General features: G+C 39.0%; 1 protein-coding gene across 1 annotated transcript; it reads right to left on the bottom strand.

Moving 5' to 3' along the window:
- Window positions 1-172: 172 nt before the first annotated feature.
- On the bottom strand, window positions 173-22,518 carry LOC113115552 (ATR checkpoint kinase). The gene is made up of 47 exons (XM_026283135.1): window positions 22,309-22,518; window positions 22,105-22,196; window positions 21,165-21,317; window positions 20,207-21,078; window positions 19,259-19,440; window positions 18,992-19,171; window positions 18,738-18,916; window positions 18,241-18,393; window positions 17,939-18,137; window positions 16,800-17,050; window positions 15,218-15,405; window positions 14,981-15,081; window positions 14,697-14,868; window positions 14,297-14,467; window positions 13,420-13,614; window positions 12,975-13,160; window positions 12,717-12,812; window positions 12,350-12,480; window positions 11,921-12,064; window positions 11,514-11,607; window positions 11,271-11,396; window positions 10,838-11,044; window positions 10,627-10,740; window positions 10,018-10,133; window positions 9,808-9,928; window positions 9,590-9,727; window positions 9,227-9,440; window positions 8,780-8,952; window positions 8,190-8,354; window positions 7,373-7,464; window positions 7,186-7,277; window positions 6,926-7,103; window positions 6,660-6,848; window positions 6,338-6,494; window positions 6,055-6,234; window positions 5,458-5,600; window positions 5,258-5,355; window positions 4,269-4,501; window positions 4,049-4,183; window positions 3,689-3,889; window positions 3,447-3,590; window positions 3,208-3,358; window positions 2,434-2,590; window positions 2,121-2,274; window positions 1,875-2,026; window positions 717-822; window positions 173-457 (listed from the first exon to the last, which is right to left on the bottom strand). The coding sequence occupies exons 1-47, from the start codon at window positions 22,362-22,364 to the stop codon at window positions 284-286; spliced, it is 7,905 nt and encodes a 2,634-aa protein (XP_026138920.1). The 5' UTR covers window positions 22,365-22,518; the 3' UTR covers window positions 173-283.
- Between the last annotated feature and the right edge of the window lies 1 nt (window position 22,519).

Genomic DNA, 22,519 nt, shown 5'->3' with positions numbered 1-22,519 from the left:
CCATTAAAGCCACTTAACTCAACTTAAAGCCCCAATAACAAAAGCTATTGAACCCACAGAATCTTTTTAAATATTTAGTGCTAGAAGCTATTGCTTTATGTTTGCTTTACTATGAAACTAATATTAATACTTTACTTGTAAAACAAAACACACAAGTATAAAGTTTCATTCTTGAAATGTGAAATTTAATTAAACTTCTGAGGAACACTGAAAACACTGAAACAAAAATACTATGAGCTAAACAGAAATACTATGTTCTCTAACTCTGAAGTGAAAATGTTGATCACAGATAAGGACCCCATCCAAGGTACATAAGGCACAGGAGGTTATCATCCGTGGCTTCCTGAATGAGATAGTGTGCATGACCCTCAATAGACAGAGGCAGGCCCATCACTTTATTCCTGTTCTTGATCACTCCTTGAAGACGCTGCTCTATGTCCAGAACATGAGTCTTAGCCTAGAGTGGAACAAAACAAATTAGACTATTTACAACTCTTACTTAAAGTCATTACTTAATCTACAGTCAAATGCAACAGTTTAAATTGCATATAAAGATGAGACACTGACTACTCAAAGTAAGTGTATTCTTACTTCTAACCATAATGCCTTATGTTTTCTCCAAATTCAATACTGCTTAGCTGAACATATAAGCACATAGGATAGACATCACAGATAAGCATCTTCATTCAGGCTGAAGTAACTAAGGGGTGAAGTACCTTCTCATTGAGGATCTCTCCAGATTCATTGACTTGTGTCTTAGACGAACCCTTGACAGGTTTACTCCACTCTACCAAAGGATCATGCAGGAATGTTTTTAAAACACTGGTTAAAAGGAATAAAAGACATGACATTTTAAGTATTATACAAATACTGCACTTCTGCATCAGTATCATGTCTACAAATAAGTGCTCTAGTTTGTGGATCTAAAAGGAATATCATTCAACAATGCCATTACACGTGCATTCAACAGGAAATATCAGTGTTCAGAGGTAAAGTAGATTACTTGTTTAATGCACTCATTTACAAGTGAGGAATGCATTGCATTTTAAGCTCAAAAGTGATTATTTACATTGCCAAAAAAAAAAAAAAAACTTAAATTAATTAAACCTTTAATATTGTATATTTTGCTTTGGTTGTTGTAGTCCAATGATTAGTCCTGTTATTAAAATAACAAAGAAAATGTTTTAAAATACAGTTCAGGTTGGACATAAACATAATCTTTATCTGGAACAGTCATAAAAAAATTATACTGGTCAATCCTCTAACCCTTGATAAATAATATACCAAAAAGAAAAAAGAAAATAGGCAAATATCTAGTAGCAGTAAGGGTAATTAAATTATTAAGTTCAACTAAAGTGATAAGGATATGCATGTTCCTGCATGTATATACACTACCATTCAAAGTAAGGGGTCATAAAGGTTATGTTTTCATCTCAAAATAAATTACTACTTATTTTGTTAACTTTAAATTAGATCAAAAGTGACAGTCAATTTTGTTTCTATTACAAATAAAGGCTGTTCTTTCTATTTATCAGTTTCCATAAAAAGATATTAAACAGCAAAACACATTTTTTAAACATTGATAATAATATATGTTCCTTGAATACCAAATTATTTTTGCATGATTTCTGAAGGATCATGTGTCACAGAAGACTGGAGGAACGGCTGCTGAAAATTCAGTTTTGCCGTCACAGCAAAAAGTTAGATTTTAATATAAATTATTATATTTCAGTATATTACTATTAATACTGGATTTTTAATCAAATAAATGCAGCCTTGGTGAGCATACAAAACTTATTTTAAAAATCTTACCGACCCCAAACCTTTGAACGGTAGTGGAAATGTGTCTGCCTGTGTAATTGAGAGCTGTTCACCTCATTAGTGGCTCTCTCTGGTCCCTCATAAGTCTGAGTGTGACTTCACAGGCCTGTCTAAACAGCCCCTCTGTGCCCATCGGCCCCATCGCATGAACCATGTTCTGAGTGAGCCGGAAGGGAACCACCTCGGGAACATCAAATGTCTCCCCCTTAAGCACCAAAACAACATTTATTCTTCAGTTACCTAAAGATATTACTTAAATGAAAGAAATAAAATTGTCATCTTCCTCATAAATCTCAAACCTTGTTGAAGAGGCAGTTGAAATCCACATGGACACACTCGCCAGTAAGGGAGTCAAACAAAATGTTCTCTCCATGCCGATCGCCGAGTCCCAGAATATAGCCCACCATAGACATGACTGCAGTAGAGCGACAGTAAGCAGAGCGGCTGTTGTACCTGTGAAGTGCCACATGAGCCCCATGTGTAAAGATGTTCAACGAAGTGCTTTTCTTACGAATTACTTAAAACTCACCATAATACGAAACATTTAGCATATAACTGTGCCAAGATATTATGAATATGAATGCTGAAAGCCTGTAATATATATATATATACCAAGAGGTAGGATCAGGGAACGTCCGTAGGAACCACTCGTGAAAAACTGGTGGGTGTCTGGCACACAGCACATCTTTGTGCAGCTTTAGCTTCTCCTGAAAAGATGCGGTTTTGGGCAAAATCAGCTTTCGCAGCTCTGTCCCACTGACATAGATCCCTGTTCAAAAAAACAAATACAAATACATAGCTTAAAAACAAAACAAAAAAAAAAAAAAAAAAAAAAAAACTGAAAATGGTATGCTTGACACTCATTATTTCAATATTTCATGTCTATATACAGTACACTACTGTTCCGAAGTTTCGGGTCGATAAAAATGTATTAAAATACATTAAAACAGAAATGTTGTGAAACATTATTCTAATTTAAAATAAATGTTTTCGATTTGAATATATTTTAAAATGCGTCACATGATCCTTCAGAAATCAATCAAAAGGATTCTTTGATGAATGAAAAGTTAAAAAAAGAGGATTTAGGTGAAACAGAAATCTTTTGGAACATTATACGTCTTTACTGCGTTTTTTGATCAACTGAATGCGTCCTGCCAAGAATAATAAATAATTGAATAAATCTTACTGACCCAAACTTTTGAATGGCAGTAGGCCTATGTTTATTTATTTGGTGATAACAAGTGTAAGCTGATCATTACCACAAAATAAATCACTTCAGAGTGATACAAGCTTTTATTTTACGATCGGTGTCAGGATATTATGCAAATCATAACATTATTCCAGTATGACATGCACTGTATATCCAAGGCTATGAAATCAGCACACCTTTCTCTTTATACAGCTTTGTGAGGATGTGGCGTAAACCCGCCGTGTTGTTGACCCACTCTATTATGCCACACTCTTCATTTAGAGGGATGACTGCGTATGTCCGAATGTGCAAATCCCTCCGTCTAGACTCTGCATCTTTCCTCAAAGACTAACAAAGGCACATTTTCATTAGGCACGTTCATCATCATCATCATCATCATCATTCAGGTATTTAGTGAACAGCACATCTCTAGTACCTTATTAATGAGACAGTTGAACTCCATCAGCCTGCAATCTTTCCTCAGGTCATCTTTAGGTTTGCACATCATGGTGTAGAACTTTCCATCAGAGCCCTTGAGCGAGATCTTTTTTGGCTTCTGCAAGGATGCCAAGATCTCCACCTTCATGAAATCAAACATGTAATGATATCATGAATAAGGTAACGTCTGTAATGAGAGTGATGCATTATGTGCTTAAAAACTGGTGTATGGTGACTGACTGTGTCATCAAATCCACCGAGATAGACCCAGTGTCCTGGAAAGACATCGTGTTTGGGGTTGGCTCCTCCAGTGGAAGGCAGGGTGGGTATAAGGACAGACTGCAGGGGGATGAGGATCTGACTGAAGGTAGGCTCTTCCACCAGTTTCTTCAGCATTTTGAAGTGGACGCTCATGCTGAGGGTGCTGCTGTTCCCATCCACCTACACAATTAAACAAAGATACATCCAAACGCAACTGTAATTTTAGAACCAACTGATTTTTAAAAGAACGCCTAAGGGGAAAGTTAAGGAATGGTAAAGATTACGAATAAATGCATTAAAAAATATTATTTTCTTGTTAGTGGTACAGTTTTGTCCTACTGGTTTATTGCCGAGCTCCACCAGCTTGTCAGTCAGTCTGTTGGCATCTCCGATAAATTTCCCAAACGACTCATTTAGGCTGATGGCCTTCTTCAGGATCTCCTTACATCTGTTCATTCGAGTCGGATAGGAGGACTAAAAGAAAGATGCATTACATTAAACAGTTTATATCCATGGAAAGACACTTTTTATGGTTGTAGATGCGTCTAAGGTGTCTGACCTTTGACACCGCCGTCATCATCCACATCGCTTGTTGTGGGTAAGCTAAGAAAACTTTGGCCACGATCTCCATCAGCACGGCGAAGACTTCATTGTTGGAGTGGCAGATTCGGGAGATGAGCTGTGAAAAGGCTGTGAGGAACTGATAGGGCGAGAGGTTGCTGGTGTGTTCGCTGATGACCGAGTTGATCTTCGTGAGTTCGGCACGCATCTGAGCTCGGTCAGAGCGGCCAGCTGGTGTGTCACAGTGTAAATCAGAAATCAATTACCGGTTCACACAAACAATTTCACGTATTTTCCGGACTATAAGTCGCACTTTTTTTCATAGTTTGGCTGGTCCTGCGACTTATAGTCAGGTGCGACTTATTTATCTAAATTAATTTGACATGAACCAAGACAAATTAACTAAGAGAAATTAATCAAGAGAAAACATTACCGTCTCCAGCCGCCAGAGGGCACTCTATGTTGCTCAGTTCTCCTGTAGTCTACACTGAAAACATAGAGCGCCCTCTCGCGACTGTAGACAGTAATGTTTTCTCTTGTTTCTAAATAAATGCGACTTATAGTGCAGTGCGACTTACAGATATTTTTTTTTTCTCATCATGACGTTTGAAAAAAAACATGGACTGATGCGACTTATACTCAGGTCCGAAAAATTCGGTACATGTATTATTTAAAAGGTTCAAATATTTCAAGAACAATGTATAAGAATCTGCATGATTCATTATCAGTGCATAGATAAAATGAGTAAATCTTTTAACGGTTTCTTTTTAAAACTATAGTTAGTCAATTTGATTGATTCTTTTGTGATTAAAGTCAATAAAAGGATTAAAATATTTGAAAATCAGTGCACATGAATCTGTAAGATTCGTAATCGATGCATTAATACAACGGGTGAATTGCTTAGTTACTTAGTTTTAACACTACTGATTATCTACGGAAATTTCTTTCTAATTTGTACGGTAATACTACGGTCATTTTGTCTCTTACCTTTTTCAAACTCATAAACTTTGGCTCCGAAGTCCAGCCATAAGGTTAGCATTCTGGGCATGGCTTGATAGATGTATTGATTGCCAAACTGCAGGGCCCTACAAGCAGAGCAAAAATGTACTGTATCTACCTATCACACACTGAAACATTTAACTCAGGAACTGCTCCTACAGGAGGATCACCAACAGAAAACATCTTACTTTCCAAAATAAGTGACGATATAACGGATGAGGTTGCCTTGTCTTTCCAGTTTGTTGTCAGTGACCATGGGCATCACTTTGTCATAGTACTTGGCCAGGTAAAAGTTGCCATCCTCCCATTCTGGTAAAAGATTGGTGACATCCTGCATTTATGAAAGAAAAAGACACTGTGTGATCTATGGCTGGACAAAGTAAATTTTAAAGAACATTTTAATAATCTAAAGAACCATTTTCCACCATAAAGAACCTTTTGTTCAATGGAAAGGTTTTAGATATTAAAAAGTTCTTCGGGGAACCGTCAATGCCAATAAAGAACCTTTACTTTAAAGATTTTAGACATATTACACACAATACACCAATGATGACAGTTAAGAGACGTCTGTCAAGCACATGGTTACATAGTAAAACAAATCAAAACAGCAGAGTTGAATGCAAAAACCTGTGAAAAATTACTATGTGTTTGATATTTCATGTTTGCATGATGGTGATAGGCTAAAAGATCAAATTGTTATGCTGAATTGGCCAAATGATCTAAAAAACAAAATCATCATTCTGATTCCTGTTACATTAGTCCTCATATGTAATTGACTGAACTACCTTATAGGTTTTCATGATAGCATTGCTCTCAAAGTTGGCCGTCTCCTCCATGTATCTGCCCACCAGCAGCATGGCATTCCCTTTAATCTGGATTCTCTTTGGATCGGTGAGTGGCTGTTCATCAGGAAAACACTGCTGCACACCTTTCTGCAGGACTATTAGAGCCTGATGCACATCACCCTACAACAACAACATAATTTTCCTTATAACAACTTCAGTGATGGATAAGACCTCCATCAAAGAGATCTGCGTTGGTATTTAAACATTATCTGAACTGCTATACCTTAGACCAGAGCCATTTGGCTTTCTCGATGAAGAGCTCAGAGAGGGAGTTCTCAGCATTGAGCAGGGCATTGAAGGCTGTTTGGTGATGGCCAGCTCTTCTGGCCACACGAGCGCTCTGCAGCCAGCACTCACCAACCTGCTCCTCACAGGAAGAACTGCAAAGAGGTTTTGAAACAAGAATAAATTAACATTTTAATTCAAGATGAATTAAGAATGATTCAGAAAGAGAAAAGACAATACTCTACCAAGTATCTTTAAAAGCATATTTAAAAAATGAACTCATTACTTGGATTGTTAACATGGAAGGTATGTGCTCATACCCCTTGCTGAGACTGAGAAGAGCTCTCCGCAGAGCCAGGACGGGTTCCTTGGCTCTGAACGAGTTTTGGGTCATGAGTAGGCGGGCATCCCAGTTGAGTCTGGTCTCAGACTTCTTGGATCCTCCAGCATCGGTGCTTTCCTTCTGCAGCTCAGTAAAAACGTGCTCCAACTCACACAGCATGTGCAACCTAAAACCCAACACAAAAGTGCATCAAAGAACAATGTATGCAGATTAATTTACTAAAATGCTCAACCACCGGATTACCTGACTATGTACTCGTATCCTCTCTGATAGGTGCCACACTCAAAACTGGCTGCTGATAAAGGGACGACTTGTTCTTTTCTAGCTATTTTAAGCTTTTCATAGAATGCCTCGGAATCTTGCTTCTTGGCAGCCAGCAACATTTGGCCAAGTCTGACACCCCATGTGCTGGACTTAGAATCTATAAAACAGATATGACAAACATTAATGCTTCTTCAATCTGAAAAACATTTCCGTTTCTAGAAACCGCAGAAGTCCTTTACCAGAGGCAATGTAGTCCTCAACTAAGTCCCATTTTGACAGCTTCCATGCTGCCTCGACTCGGTACGCGTTCAGATCGGATTTCCACCGTGGCCTTTATAAAAGAAGATAAGATCAGTTTAAAACAACTAAATCTGCGGTTGCATGAAACCGTGTCAGCGAGGACTGCGTCTACATCGGGACACCTACCTGCTTGCCAGAACTCCGTTGACCTGAGTTATTACTGTAGAGAGTTGACCAAGACCCAACATAGAGTTCATAACACCGTGATAATGGACAATCTGCATGCAGAGATATGAAAGGGAGAGGAAAAAGTATCAGTTGCCAGAATACAAAAAAATCTGAAAATACATGAATTATTAAACACAAAATAATATAAACAGTTGTATTGACACACCTTTATTTATTTACTTGTTTGTTAGATCTTTTTACTGGTTTGGTCCTTCATAAACTCTGCATCATTTTGCACAAAAAATAATATCTACCGTATTTTCTAAGTCACACTTTTTTTTATAGTTTGGCTGGTCCTGCGACTTATAGTCAGGTGCGACTTATCAAAATTAATTTGACATGAACCAAGAGAAATGAACCAAGAGAAAACATTACCGTCTACAGCCGCCAGAGGGAGAACAGAGCGCCATCTCACGGCTGTAGACGGTAATGTTTTCTCTTGGTTCTAAATAAATGCGACTTATAGTCCAGTGAAACTTATATATGTTTTTTTCCCTTATCATGACGTATTTTTGAACTGATGTGACTTATACTTAGGTGCGACTTATAGTACAAAAAATACGGTATTTGTTTGTTTGTTTTTTGTTAAATGTGCAAAATTAAACGGAGTTGAAATATATAATTCACACATCATTTGTCAATGTTGTTTACTTACTTTGGCATTGGGTCCATTTAGACACTGCTTAAACATGCGCACACTCACTGTTTGCCTGGCCACACTGAGTTTGGCAGGTACCCATAAGAATAAGAGTGTGTGTGTGTGTGTGTTTCTCACCTGGTCTGGCTCCAGTTGGATGGCTCTGTCGTAGCAGGCAGTGGATTCACGCAGCAGTCCAATGCTCTCGTGCTCCAGGATCTGCTCTCTCAGTGACGGCTCCTCTTTTCTCAGATCATTCACTCCCCTCACACCATCTGGCTCATGCATGGCTGCATACATAGTCTAGAAGAGGGCACGCAAAAGAGACAGGTTACAGCGGAACTTACAGAGTTCAACTGATTTCTAGACAAGTAACAAGATTAATGCACATGCAATGGTTTTAAACTCTTTCTGAAGCATATTTCATAGATCAAATTGTGTTATTCTATTTCATGACTCTCTGGAATTCATGTTTCTGATTGATAAATTGTACCACTGAACAATGTATATAACAGCAGTTTTCTCATGCAACTGATTTCCTTTAAACACTACAGTTCATGGTTTCCACAAAAAGGAGCACAACAATAATAAGAAATGTTTTATGAGCACTACATTAACATAATAGACAAAGTAATTCTGACTCAAATCAATATTTCATGGTCATTTATTTATTTAGTCAGTATCGATAGCCAGTTAACCAGAAAAAACTAATACAAGACTGGTAAGACCTGGAGGAATGAAAGATGGTCCTGAATGTTCTGCTTCTTCTCACGGATGAAGGACTCAAAGTGCATGACAGCACGAGTGTAGGCTCTGGAGCGGAAGGAGGCCTTGGCCAGAACATCCTGAGGAATACTGTTTAGGAAGGCTACTACACTTTGATACTCACTGCTCTCTGGGCCTAAGATGATGAAGAGAGAGTCAGAAATACTTCAATTACAACTTGACTTAAATGATACAGATCTTTTATTGCGGTTGCATTTACTATAGAATATTTTTACAGAACAAATGTCACGCCATAAAGAATTGAGCCAGGTCAGTAATGTGAGTTGATGCATTTCGCCTATTATTATTCCCAACAATGTCTAGACATGAAAAAAATAATAACCAGCAGCTTTTATATAAAAAAAAAAACACAGGACTGAATTAAATCAAAATGTAGTTGTGTTAGTCACCTGTGGCCTGTGCCTGCGGCTGCTCTCGGGCATGTTTGCCCGGCCTCTTGTTGGTACTCAGACTCTGCAGCTTGTGGCGGGACCACTGAGTGAGGTGGTCCAGCATGGAGAAGACAGTTTGCGTGCTGAGCTGACTCAGACTGGAGGCGTTCTCCTGCAGCCGCACTAACCGCGGGTCACCCTCCTTCAGGACGGCCATCATCTCTTCATTCACCTACACGACACAAGCAGAAACACTATTTTGAGCCTTTTCACTGGTAGTGCCATTGCTTCTTTTAATAAACTTTACTGAGCAAAAACTACTTGGACGGATTCCTATCAAAAATCAATGCCAGGTCCTTTCCACAAAGCTTGATTTTGTACCTCTCGCTGCTCCTCCTGAGTGCATCCGATCAGCACATTGACCAAAATGTGGGGCAGCAGGTAGATGGTCACTTTGTAATCATGCTTTATGATGAAACTACAGCAGTTGAAGACTTTTCCAGCAAGCTCGTGTCTAACCTAAAACACAGGAAGAGATTATGTAAAATTAGGCTTTTGTCTTCATTTGAGGCTGGGAGAAAAGGTGGATGTGGACTTACTTTACTGATGAGATATGCTGCCCATGTTGCAGACCAGTCAGAGAATTTGCTTCCACGGCTGCTGAGATATATAGGCTTTTTCAACTTCGACCAGTTCACCACCTTCTGAGAGCTCTTATACCTACAAATGATTAAAACAAGTCAGTTTTAAGAACACTGGATCTAAAATCAGCAGCAGACAACAAAACATGCAAAATGATCGTCCCCAACCTGGTATTGAGATGCGGCTCCAGGATTTCCTGAACCTGCTCTGGGAATCTTCTCCATAGACGGCGACCTGGTGAGTCAGTCCTGCCCTCCCGACATTCAAATAATGACAGCAGTTCCTGAAACAGAAGATTACAGAGTTTAACTCTCCTAAAACCTACAACATATTGGTATCAAAATACTTATCTGCTGATATTTGAGATTTTTTAAATTTATTAGTATTAGTTGATGTTTATATACATCTTTAAATATCCATTCTCATTTCCCCATATTGTACATTTAGATTTCATTTGCCGTTATCTGATTCCCACTTCATTTTTGTTTTTTAAAAACACTATTGATTTAATAACAGAGCTTGCATGCAGTACTCAAAACGGTTATTTTTTTATACTGTACAGTATAATAGTGTGATGTTTAAACTCACTTGAAGCATTTTAAACTAATGATTTTAGTTTTTTTGTGTTTGATTTTGAATTAAGACTAAATTTAAATATCAGCCATTTATCAGGCCAATATTTTTGTATCAACTCATCCTTAGTTTTCACTCATTTCAAGCTAATATGTAAAACCACTAAATATCTTCTTGCTCAGTATCTTTAGCACAGTGCATACCTGCATGGCGTACGCTGCAGCATCTTGAGCTCTCACATCATCTGCGTAGGCTAGAAAGGCTCTGGTCAGCTCTGTCAGTAGCTCATAGGCAAAGTTTGGATCATCAATCCCACTCTAAAAGCATAAAGACATTCTCTTAATGCAACGCTATTCAATTAAAACATTTCTGTTACATACATACAAAAACAGAACGGTCTGAGGAGTGTCTTACCACGAATGTGGAGCCAGTTCCCTGAGTGTCAGCGGGTGACAAATCAAGTCGACCGGGATCAATGGCTCCCAGCTCCCCAAGGCATTCCCCACACAAAAGCCTGGCTTCAGGATTGACGTCCTGGCAGCCCCGGAGCAACACCGTCACTAACTGAGAGATCACTGGCTCTACCATCTCACTGTCCAAGACATGCTTTAACAGAGCATCCTGAAGAACAAACAAATATACTGTAGATCATCCTTTCAGGCCCTTGTGAAGTCTTATTTTAAGCCTGACCCGGAACAATATGCTTTTCTATCCATTTTGTATTTACATACTTTATTATTCATTATACAAATGCAATCTCCAGAGTAATTCAATGAAGATGTACAGACTCCTATGCGTGTATTTGCATCCAAGCTGGCAATGCTTTCTTATTTATGAAGAGTCTGACCTGTTTTTTATATATCATCTCCTTCAGGCTGGTGAGCGCATGGATGCGTACGTCCACATTCTCATGCTGGATGGCCCGCATGGACAGCTGCAGCGCTGCCTGCATGTCAGTGCTCTTTGAGGTTTGCTGTTGTTGAAGAATTGTGAATCAAAACCATATTATTGAAAAAAAAAAATCATTTTTTTTAAACCACGTCCACAATTTGTGTCCTCTGATGTGATGATGGGTTTGTTGAGGTTGTACCTTCCGATAATCTTGAAGGATCTTGTGAATGGTTTTCAGTTCTGGGTGGTCAGGAAGGAAGTAGATTTCATGAAGAAAGTCTTGCACTTCCTCCCTGAGATGAGAAGATACATTACAAATTATATTTTAGTATAATTTATTAGTGGTATAGGGTCAACGTTAAAATAATTTCTCCTTTAATATGCAGAAACAACTATAAATAATAAGAAACGGAGCAATTCCAAGAGGTTCCTCGCACTGTGGTGCTCGGGTCCTAATCAGCAAAACCGGCTGAGCCAATGTGTGTGATGCAAAAACTGCACACCCTACTTTTAATATGTTGAGTATGTTGTCAAGACATTAATAAATAACATTTATAAAAATATCTAAAAGCCTATGACATAAGAGAAAGGAGGAATGACACACACCTGTTCTCCACTATGAGGTACTGCATGATCACTGCCGTCTCTTTAGGTTGGATGGAGATGAGAGGTAATAGAGCAACGATTACATGACTCAGAAGCGGACCCAGATAAGACGGATCAAGACAGCGCACGAAACAGTCCCATGTCCTGTAAACCAGCAAGATAACAATAAATCCCATATCACTGTTATTTTGTGGGCAAAGTGCAATTACAATTTCATCGTCTGGCCTGATTGCATATTAGATACAGATGGTTCTTGCTGAGCTTACACGTTAAAATATAAATGCACTTTCTGGTATCCTGTTGAGTTTGCTGCAGTAGCCTAATAAAAGAACAATCTGGATAATATCAACCGCGCTCTTATCCAGATGGTTCTTCAGATACTCTTCATAATCAGCGTGCACAGCTTCTTCAATGCATTCAGAAACACACCTGCAGCAGAGCTCTGGGAAGTCGTCCTTGTACCTCAGGCCAGTTCTGAGTGTGGTCATCATCTTCACTCGGACTGAGCTGATGTGCTTTGGACCCATAAGCTTCATCAGGGCCATTAAACTGTTCAGAGCCTGAGTGGAGAAAAAAGGTAACAAATATATTGACAATATGGATAGAACAACCTTCCTACCAAGTTTTCTCAAGAAATCTCATTCATTCAAAATCCAGCACCACATAACAGTATATTAAATATCTGACAGCATGATTTGTCATTTTCTGCAACATTTCGCTTCCAGTGAGAAGTCATGCTGTGCCTAGAATGCTAATGTTTTGAATTAAAAGCAGACAAACTGTATTAAACAGCTACCATTTTCTTTTTCTCCTTCTCTCCAGCACTAGAGCTCAGCAGCTGCATGTTGAAGAAAGCCAGAATGCCCAGGAGCTTGGGCTGCAGGTAATCTGCCTGCACAAACATACAGTACAGTGACAGACGGCATTATGTCCAGAACAGTGACTATAACAGAAACCTGAAAACAGACCCAATGCATTCAACTCTGTAGAACAGATGTACTTGAATCAGTCTGTGAAAGATGTGCTAGATACTGAAGGGCTTTAGCAGCTTTACCATGCGTCCTGGGGTAGTGATTTCTCTTGGCCCCTGGTAGGGGTCGTCACTGGAGGCAAAAGAAGCCAGGATAGCCAGTCCATTAAAGACCTGCTGGTAGTGTTCTCCGAGACGCAAGAGCAGCTCATTATGAAGACCCTGGAAATCCTGTCTCAGCAGACTGCCCAATTCGATTTCAGTCTCATTCTGTGAAAAATGAAATAAAAATGAAATATTTATATATCTTTAAAAAATGTAATATTACCTATCCATACATTTATAATAAATAAATGAAAAAAAATATACAATAAATACATTTTAAAAAGTATATAAATAAGTGAATACAAATTTTAAGCTATAAGAGTACATTTTACAAAATGTATACACTTCTTTTGTAACCATCCTCTTTCTCTTTGTCTTTTTCCCCACTGCCCATGTCCTATGTCCATAATGTTAAAAATCACACCTTGAGGTAGTGAAAGGCTCTCTCCAGCTCCTCCTTGGTACAGGAACACACGAGATGGGAGAATATGTATTTGAAGTTATTGATGAGCATTTCTCTGCGGTTGACATTCAGTTGCTTGGCAATGGTGCGGATCAGGGCAGACGCTGTAGGACTGGCCTTGGCTGCCAAAAAGGGAAGGAGGACCTGTAGAGTCCGCTGTGAACAAAGAGAGAACTGGTAAGCTCAGTGCTTCAGTGAACTTACCAATGAAAGCCACTCTTTAGTTCATCAAAGGAATGTATCATTGCTAACAAGATTACTCTCGTAACGTTTTTTTCCAGTCTCTGCTGAAACTATGCTTTACTCTATAATGTTTGTCTAAAATTGAAGGATTCGTTCAACTCCAGAATTGAAATTTCCTTGTAATTTACTCTTCCCTATGTCCTAAAAGACGCTCATGTCTTTCTTTCTTCAGTCAAAACTAAATTAAAGAGGTCATCGGACCTGTTTTTTTACAGTAAAAAAGCAGGGTTTTTTACACTACCATTGAGAAATTTTAACCAAACTATGTTACATCTTTTCAAGAAGACCCTACAGAATCATATCAACTTGTGGAAAATGGGCTTTCGATTACCCCACATGGTTTGGGTCTCATTCTATTTTTTTGTCCATACATTGGAAGGCAATGGGACCTGAAACCATTTGGTTACCAACATTTTATTTTAAATATCTTCTTTTGTGTTTCACAAAGGAATGCAAGTTGTACAGGTTTGGAACATCATGAGAATGAATAAATGTTGACCGAATTCTCATTTTTGGGTTGACTATCCCTTTAAGGCTGTCCTGTTATGTCAAGAGTCCGATCTTGCTGAATCTGATATTGAGATGTTGGACTTACATTGAGAAAACGATTAAGGTCGGGGAAATCAAAGACATGTGCCACATGGGACAGGATGTCCAGTGCCAGCTCTCTCTGATGGGCCGCTTCCTCCTGCAGAGCCTCGTTGCTCTGATCTGGTGTGCAGCGCAGAGCCGTCACATGACGGGAATGCAAAGACTCCACCAAGAACTGAAATGAACAAAAAGGTAGACCCATTACATTTTATAACTGTAGGTGAACCCAAGTTTAATTGGCCACAAAGTTTAGTTCATTTTTAACCTAAACACTGTGTCCCATTCCTAGCTCATAGGTTTTAAACTTTTTTGAAGGTGATAAACAGCTTATGTACTCACTTTAATACAAATAACACCCCATAGAAACACAGCATTATAAATAATGACAACATCATCACACTGACCTGGCAAATTGGGTTCCTGTACTGGTTGAAGAAGGACTGCAGTTTGAGGTGTCTACAGGTGGCCAAAGCCTGGATCTCTGTGTAGGCTGCCACCGACACGGGATTAGATTTGGACAGCAAGCAGTGCAGAAGACGAAGCAGAGCGAAAGACACCAGGTTCCCCTCAGCAGCTCTGAGATCCAGCATAAGCAAGAACAGCATTGTTGATACAGCATTTAAACATTTAACGGCAGGGAGGATCAATATATATATTAAAATGGCAGCAAAAAAACATTTCTCACTACCTCCCAATTTCTCCAGTGGTTAATATGAGTGTGTTTTTGAGTTCGTTGTTTCTGGAGGTCTTTGCATTTGAGTAAGCTTCTTTTAGTCTGGACACAAGAAGCTGTGAAAAGCAAAATCATAAAACCTCATTAGTTAGTTAGGATTAAAGCCTAATTATATAATAAATGACATCAAGTGACAAAAAAAGGTGATGGTAGTAGTTACACCATGTCATAATTTGAACTTTAAAACTGTACCTCCTTCAGGAAGCCGTTTCCATTCCAAAACTCTAGAAGATTCTTGATATTTTGGCCAAACTTTATGCGGACGTCCTGGTCAGGGTCTTCAATGAGGTTGACTAATGCGCTGACCAGAGATTTTGTGTCAGGGTCACTGTTACCCAGATCCACATGTTTGAACAAGTGCCGTATATTCCTGATAAAAGCTGCCGTTTTCAAAAAAGAGAAAAGTTCATACTGAAATTGAACTGATACCAAAAAAAACTGATACCGAAAGCACAAATAAAAACAAATTCATATTAATTTATGCAAATTCAGCTATTTAAATTGTTCAGACTAAGCATTTAATCCATAAGAGCGCTGCTTGGATTACATATTTTTTGTAGGCCAAAACTCTGAAACAAGTTTGCATTTAAGCACTTCTGGTTCTATCTGAAGAATTTTTTTTTTTTCTTCTGAAATTCCTAATATGAAGTCTGTGTTACACTACATGGTTACACTGTTCACACCTGCTCAAGATATTTTCACGTCTTATTCTACGACATAAAATACATCAATAATACCCCTTGTTTTTTATTTTTTTATAATGTTTAATTTGTCATGAAAAGGCAGATGCAAACAAGTGGCCTAAAGGGACCACAGAGATTTTTAGGGACATTAAAATGAGTTTTAAAGGATGAATTTTGAGATTTAAGTTTTCAGTTGATATATAATTTCTCATGATTTCTAAAATGTGATAGAGAAAAAGGCAACAAAGAAATCAAAATTCCTGTTATAATGTAGATTTTTGAGGGTGCACTCTTGTCATAAATTAATCTATTACTTTTCCTACATAATTTTTAACAAAAAACATTGATAAAATATATATTTGGGAGTCTTAGACCTTTCCAACAATATATAGTTTGTCAAGATTAGATTAGATTTAATTGTAATATAGTGAAGTAAAGTAGGCGTCCCACAGAGCGGACGGGTGACAGTTAACAGGTTAAACATCATTCAAACTCAAACCTTTAGGTAAAAAATTGTTTAAATGAAGACTGAAAGAGTCGACAGTGGCTTCATGATGGTGACACTCAACTCAAGCGACTGTAATGAAGTTTGTTTATAGCCGACTATGTTGAAGTTCATTGATATGGGAAGAAAGAAGCGGGAAACAGTTCAAATTAACCATACAATCTCCCAAATTAAAAAAACTCAAACAAAACGAGCGGCAGCCACCTCAAAGTCAACTGACGCACACGCAAAACATAAAATATCCCAGGCCTGGTCATTACTCTCCTTCAACTGTCCTCACTCCTCTGTGGATCTCGTGACAACTCCACTTGCCACACCAACATTGGCTTTTACATCTGGTGATTTATTTAAACTTCAAAATTCATCAAATTTGTGTTCACCTAAACAAAAAATTATCATCAGGAACAATACATGTGACAGACATTACTTCTGTCGCTTTTTTTCTGACAATAATCCAAAATCCTAATGGGGGTTTTGTCGAGGGAACCAGAGTGATGCTAATTCGCAGGTTGGCCTACAGAAATACCTGATCACTGCAGCAGACTATTTAAGAAGATTCACTGAAAGTAATGCTGAGTGGGCTAACCTTGCTTGACCTTCTTGTCCTCCACAGATTTGAGCAGGAGGAGGAATGGGGTGAGGATGGAGGCCCCGATGGAGGAAGTCTGGCTGGGGTGGGAGTCTGAAATGCTGAGACCAGCACAGAGCAGCTCGTGGGATGGCACTGCATGCTGAGGGAACTGCAGTTGTGAGCTCTCAGACAGACAGCAAGCCAACTGCCCTGTAATACCAGCCAGCTCCATTTTGACTTCTGTTGAGCTGTCCTGGAGTCTGCTCCTAAATGCATTATTGAATTGAAACGTAGACAAAAGTGCATTAAAAGTAGTAAACATTTCCACATCTTTCACAAAAAAAGGTTTGTTCAGAGTTCCCCTTTTTAACTGTTTAACTTCAGTCTTACATATAATGCATTAGGATAATTTTTCTTAAAGCTGCAGAAGGTAACTTTTGTAAAAATATATTTTTTACATATTTGTTAAACCTGTCATTATGTCCTGACAGTAGAATATGAGACAGATAATCTGTGAAAAAAATCAAGCTCCTCTGGCTCCTCCCAGTGGTCCTATTGCCATTTGCAGAAATTCATGCGCTCCCGGTAAAAAACAACCAATCAGAGCTGCGGTCCGTAACTTTGTTTGTGTTCAAAATGTAGAAAAATTTATATAATAAGCGAGTACACCATGAATCCATTTTCCAAACCGTGTTTTTAGCTTGTCCTGAATCACTAGGGTACATCTAAGTGTTTATATTCGGAACTATTTTAGATTGCTTCGGGGGTACCGCGGCGGAGTAACCCAGTACCTTTGTGATTCTTCATAGACATTAACAGAGAGAAGTAGTTCCGGCTACGATGTTCTTCCACAAGACGCAAGCAGTTCTGTTTATTAACCGCTAGAGCGTCAAAAGTTCCCTACCGCAGCTTTAATGCATTAAAAAAAGATTGTTAAAAAAAATACTATATCTCCAGCAATAAAACATTTCAGATCTAACAATAACTAGAAGATTACATATTCTCAATATAAATTTCCATTTCAAACCACTGGTTTATAATTCCTTGATATTTCCAGGTCTGCCATATAACAATAAGAATCATGAATTAATGTGGGCCAATCTTAGATGGATTTTTTTTTTTCTCTCAGTGTGTGTGAGTGTTAGATGACGTACAGAAGGACCTCGTGGATGAGGCTATAGGATTTGACTCCTAGATTGTGCAGCAGAAGGGGGAAGCCTCTGACAGCACTGGCCCGCTCAGATTCACGGCTACTTTGCAGGGCCCAGCGGTAAACCGACGACCGCCAGTCACCGCACACACTCTTCGACAGCAGAGCAAGTAGAAACACACAGTGCGCTCGAGTTTGTGCAGCTACAAGAAAACGAACAAGACGACAAACATTGCAATGGACTGTAAGTGAACTGAAACAACACTGAAATAAACAGTTATCCATGAGACACTATAAGATTCTTACAGTAGACAGGAGCAAGTTTCTGGGAGAGTGCAATCAGACTTGCAGGAAAAGAGGCCATCTGATAAACCGCTTGTGAAGAATGCTCAAGCACCCATGGGATTGAGAGCAGCGCACAAATATTCCTGTAAAAACCTGCGTCACCCTGACCATCAGCTGGAAACATACAACACAAATTAAATTCATTCAAATTAACTGATTTCATGCCGTTAAATACATCAACCATAAGAATCATGAAGTGAAAATTCTGAAAAGTTTTGCAATATCTCAACAACTCAGCAAAATTAAAATTTTAATATATTCTTTAGCAAATCTCACAATAAATATCCATTTATATGTATTATAAAGTTGTGGTGCCTACAATTAGCTGTGAGATACTTTCAGCTTTACGGTTTTGGCCAGAATGTAATATCAGTGCATCACCAGGATGACCAGGATGCATTTATATAAAATTTTCGTTTAAGCCTAAAATAGGGGATCTTGCAAAAAAATACACTCACTGTTAAGGTAGAGCACAGCATCAAGGATCCTGATGGTACCCTCCACCAGAGGCTCCAGCTCTTCCTCATTAGAGTTGTTTGCCATCACAGAGCGGCAGCTCTCGACTACATGAGCCAGAACCCGAGGCTTTAACCAAACGAGCTGAGCCTCATCTGAAGCCTCTGATGTCATCCCTTCTCTGCCATTGGAGATGTATTTAAGAATGAGAACAAATGAGCATGCAACACAACAAAGGTTTTAAATAAAGCCGCACCTCTGTGATCCATTTAGACAGTGCTTTGAGCAAACTGCAGCCAGATGGAAGATGAGCGCCAGTCCCTGTACAGTGCTCAGGCGCTGGCTCATCGTGTGGTCCCTCATCTGGGTCAGTAACTCATCCAGACGGCTGTCTACAGCTGCCCACACCTCACTTCTGCTCTTCATGTCCACCTGCCTGATTCAGGAACAAGACGAAAACACACGGTAAGATGAAAGACTGAAGGAATGTCTTTTTGGAGAGTGGGGACAGAGAGTTGCATACACTGGCTGAGTTTTTTCCCCACTCCTTAGCTGGGTTGGAAGAGAGAGGTTTGGGCGTTTAGCTGGAACTTCCTCTTCATACATTCGAGGATCAGCAGGGTCAGAAACACCGGCATGCATATCCTGCACTGCAGCGATGGCTTCTGTCTTGAGGGCTGCGTACAGGTAGCCTTCCACGCTTTGCTAGTTTTCAAAGTTATAAAGCAGAAAATGTTACTTTCTACAATACATCACCACTTTACAACTGAGAGTGTGTGTATGGCAAGATTGTCAGCAAATAATGATTTGAAGGGTTAGTTCACCTTAAAATGAAATTTCTGTCATTTTTTTACTCACCCTCATTGCATTCAAAAACCCATAGCCCAATCTCTTAAATCTTTGTCCATCATCAAACTCAAATAAGGATTTATATCCATTAACTGAAATTAATTTTCTGAGATTTCCCTTGATCCACAACTATAAAACATTTCATGAAGAGACTGCACAAAAGAATCAAATTTAATCCAAGTCCTTTTCATCAAAACACACACATGGAGCTCATCAAATATGGTAAACAGAAGCTCAAGCTTCCATGTTTGACGCACAAGATCCTAATAAGTTTGTTCTCAAGCTAAAACAGTCGTGTATCTGTAATTACTGTAACAAAGTTTTTGAATTATGGGTTTGGAACAACAGGAGGGTGAGTAACTGATTACTGAATTTTTCTTCTGGGTGACCTATCCCTTTAAATATCAGTCTTTCCCCCAACATATTATATGACTTAACATTTTAAATACAGCCCAAAAATGTCTAAACACTGCACGTTCTTTTAAGCTTAACATGTTGTGTCCCCATTCATTTAAATGTAATGGAAAAGAGCAGCTTGAACCTTTACTAGACTTAAAAGAAGAGGGAAAAACATCAGTCAGAATTGTGTTTGTTCAGATAAACCTTTCCTTTAACCCTTTACCTCCTGCAGGCCATGAGTTCCAATGGTCTTAATCAGAGCTTTGCAAATGGCTGCGACTCTCTCCTTCCGGATCTGCACCGCACACTCATATCCGAGAGGAACAAACTCAAGGACAAAGCAGAAGACTTCACAAAGCGTTGCTTTCACCTCCAGTGCCTTCAACTGCTCTAGTGCTCCACCAACCACCAGTTTCTCAAGCCTTTCCATCAGCACATTCACATGAACTCTCTCAAACCTGCAGTGAGTGCCTTCCTCGGGCTGGAAAACGCATTGGGAGAGCTTCTGGAATTCCCTGCCAAAGACACTGAGCTCAGACTCCTCAAAAGTAGGCAAGGAGTCCAGGAGATGCAAATAAGCTGAGAAAAATGGCTGTGAATGGTCTTCAGGGAAACCTCCAAGAGTCACAATATGAGTTAAAAGCACCATGGATGCTGCCTTGAGTTTTGGGCTCCCATGAGACAGCATACGGGAAGCACAGTCCCATATGATGGCCACTTCCCTTGGGAAGAAAATGCCTTGCAAAATATCTGTCAGCACTGTCAATGAAGTAACTAGCAATGCCTGAGCTGAAGCATATGAGGACAAATTTAGGATGGTGGGGGTCAGGTAAACGGCAGAATCTCCGGATCTGACGGAGAAGCGTTCCACCACCACTGGCCACTGTGGTGATGGTCTGACCATGAGATTCAAATGCACTAGATCTTGCATTAAACATATTAGCTCTGTGGAAAAAAGGCCAAACAGGACTGAACCCTTGGCTCTGAAAAGATGAAGCAAGGAACAGATGACTGACGAAATCTTCACGTGAAGATCTTCACATTCTGGGCAAGCAGCAATTCGCAGGAGGCGGCTGATGATCCATTTACTGAAATCTGTGAAGGGAGAACAGAGGCAGACAATCAAAGCTGGATGTACTTGAGCAGAACTTTAGTAGCTAATGTAAACCAAATGAACTTACCAGAGCAGCTGTTCTCTGAGTTTTTGAAGTTGTCTGAAAGACACGCTGGGTTTATGAACATTAAAGAAGAGGATTTAATAATGTGCTGCACAAAGTCCAGCAGCATCACACACGCTGGCTCAGAACTGGTCTTCTTACATAACTCCAGAGCAACTAAAATGTGAGAAGTAAAAATAAACTATATAAGCATGACACTTAACATGGACTAAAACCAGTAAGATTAAAACTGGAAAGAGACTCATTTAATTAGAAGGATGAAGAGAAATGTTCAAGAAATTAAAATATTCTATTAATTAGCTTTAAAGAGACAGATCACAAAAACAAACTCTCATCATTTCATCATCTTCATGTTGTTTCAAACCTTTAGGACTTTCTTTCTTCTGTTGATATTTTGAGAAATGTCACAGTGTTTTTTGTTTCTCCGTACAGTGGCAGCCAACGTTCCCCAAAGCTATTTTTCAAAATATCTTATTTTTATGTTATGCAGAACATCATACAATAATAATAAGTAAATCGATTTTACATTTTGGGTGGAGCTTTGTTTTTTAATGTAACACTGCACCCCAAATTACATGCAACTATAAACAAAATATTGAAACTGAAATGTTTAAACCATGCATTATTTACTCTACCATCTAGTGTATTAATTTTGTGTGTGTTAGCTGTTCAGTTCATAAAAATCAGATCAGCAGCTTTTGTAAACAAAGGAAAACACTTACGTGACAAGAACCCAGAACTTCCATCTGGAAGGAATGGCTTATATTTAATCTATGTAATATTCATATTCATGTCATGTTGTTTTATGCGAAGTATGTTTTATTAATTTAGCATGTTTGAAACAGCATGAGGGTGAGTGAATGATGACAGAATTTGAGATGTTCTCCTAAAAAAAAACACAAACATTCTCAACAACTCCAAGACACAATGCACTGTTTCTCACCGACGTCCACATCTGTCAGTATCCTGTCAATGAACTGACACAGTATCTGACGAGGTTTCTGCACAGCCTGCTTGTACTCCATCGAACTAGCACTGGAAAAGACGAATGAGACATTATCTTTCAAATTTTTATGATTAAGACGCTTTTTAAGAGAATTTAACAAGGGAACATATCGTTCTTAGCAGCCGTTGATGTTAACGTTACCTGGCTAGTTCTTGCAGTGCGGGAATCATTGCTGACATCTCTAGTCCTCGCTCCATCTTTATTTTGTAAATGCGCGTTTACTATATACAACAAAAAACTGTTTAGGCCGAGCAAACCTAATATAACATTTAGTCAAGCATTCAGACTCGAAGTCTTGTTCATCCTCTGCTTCCACACGCGCATCACTTTCAAAACTACTTTTTCGCACTCG

This window comes from Carassius auratus, chromosome 2, assembly GCF_003368295.1.
Source record: "Carassius auratus strain Wakin chromosome 2, ASM336829v1, whole genome shotgun sequence".
Lineage (NCBI taxonomy): Eukaryota > Metazoa > Chordata > Actinopteri > Cypriniformes > Cyprinidae > Carassius > Carassius auratus.
The sequence above is the reverse complement of the archived record's forward strand: the minus strand, read 5'-3'. Positions and strand labels throughout refer to the sequence as shown.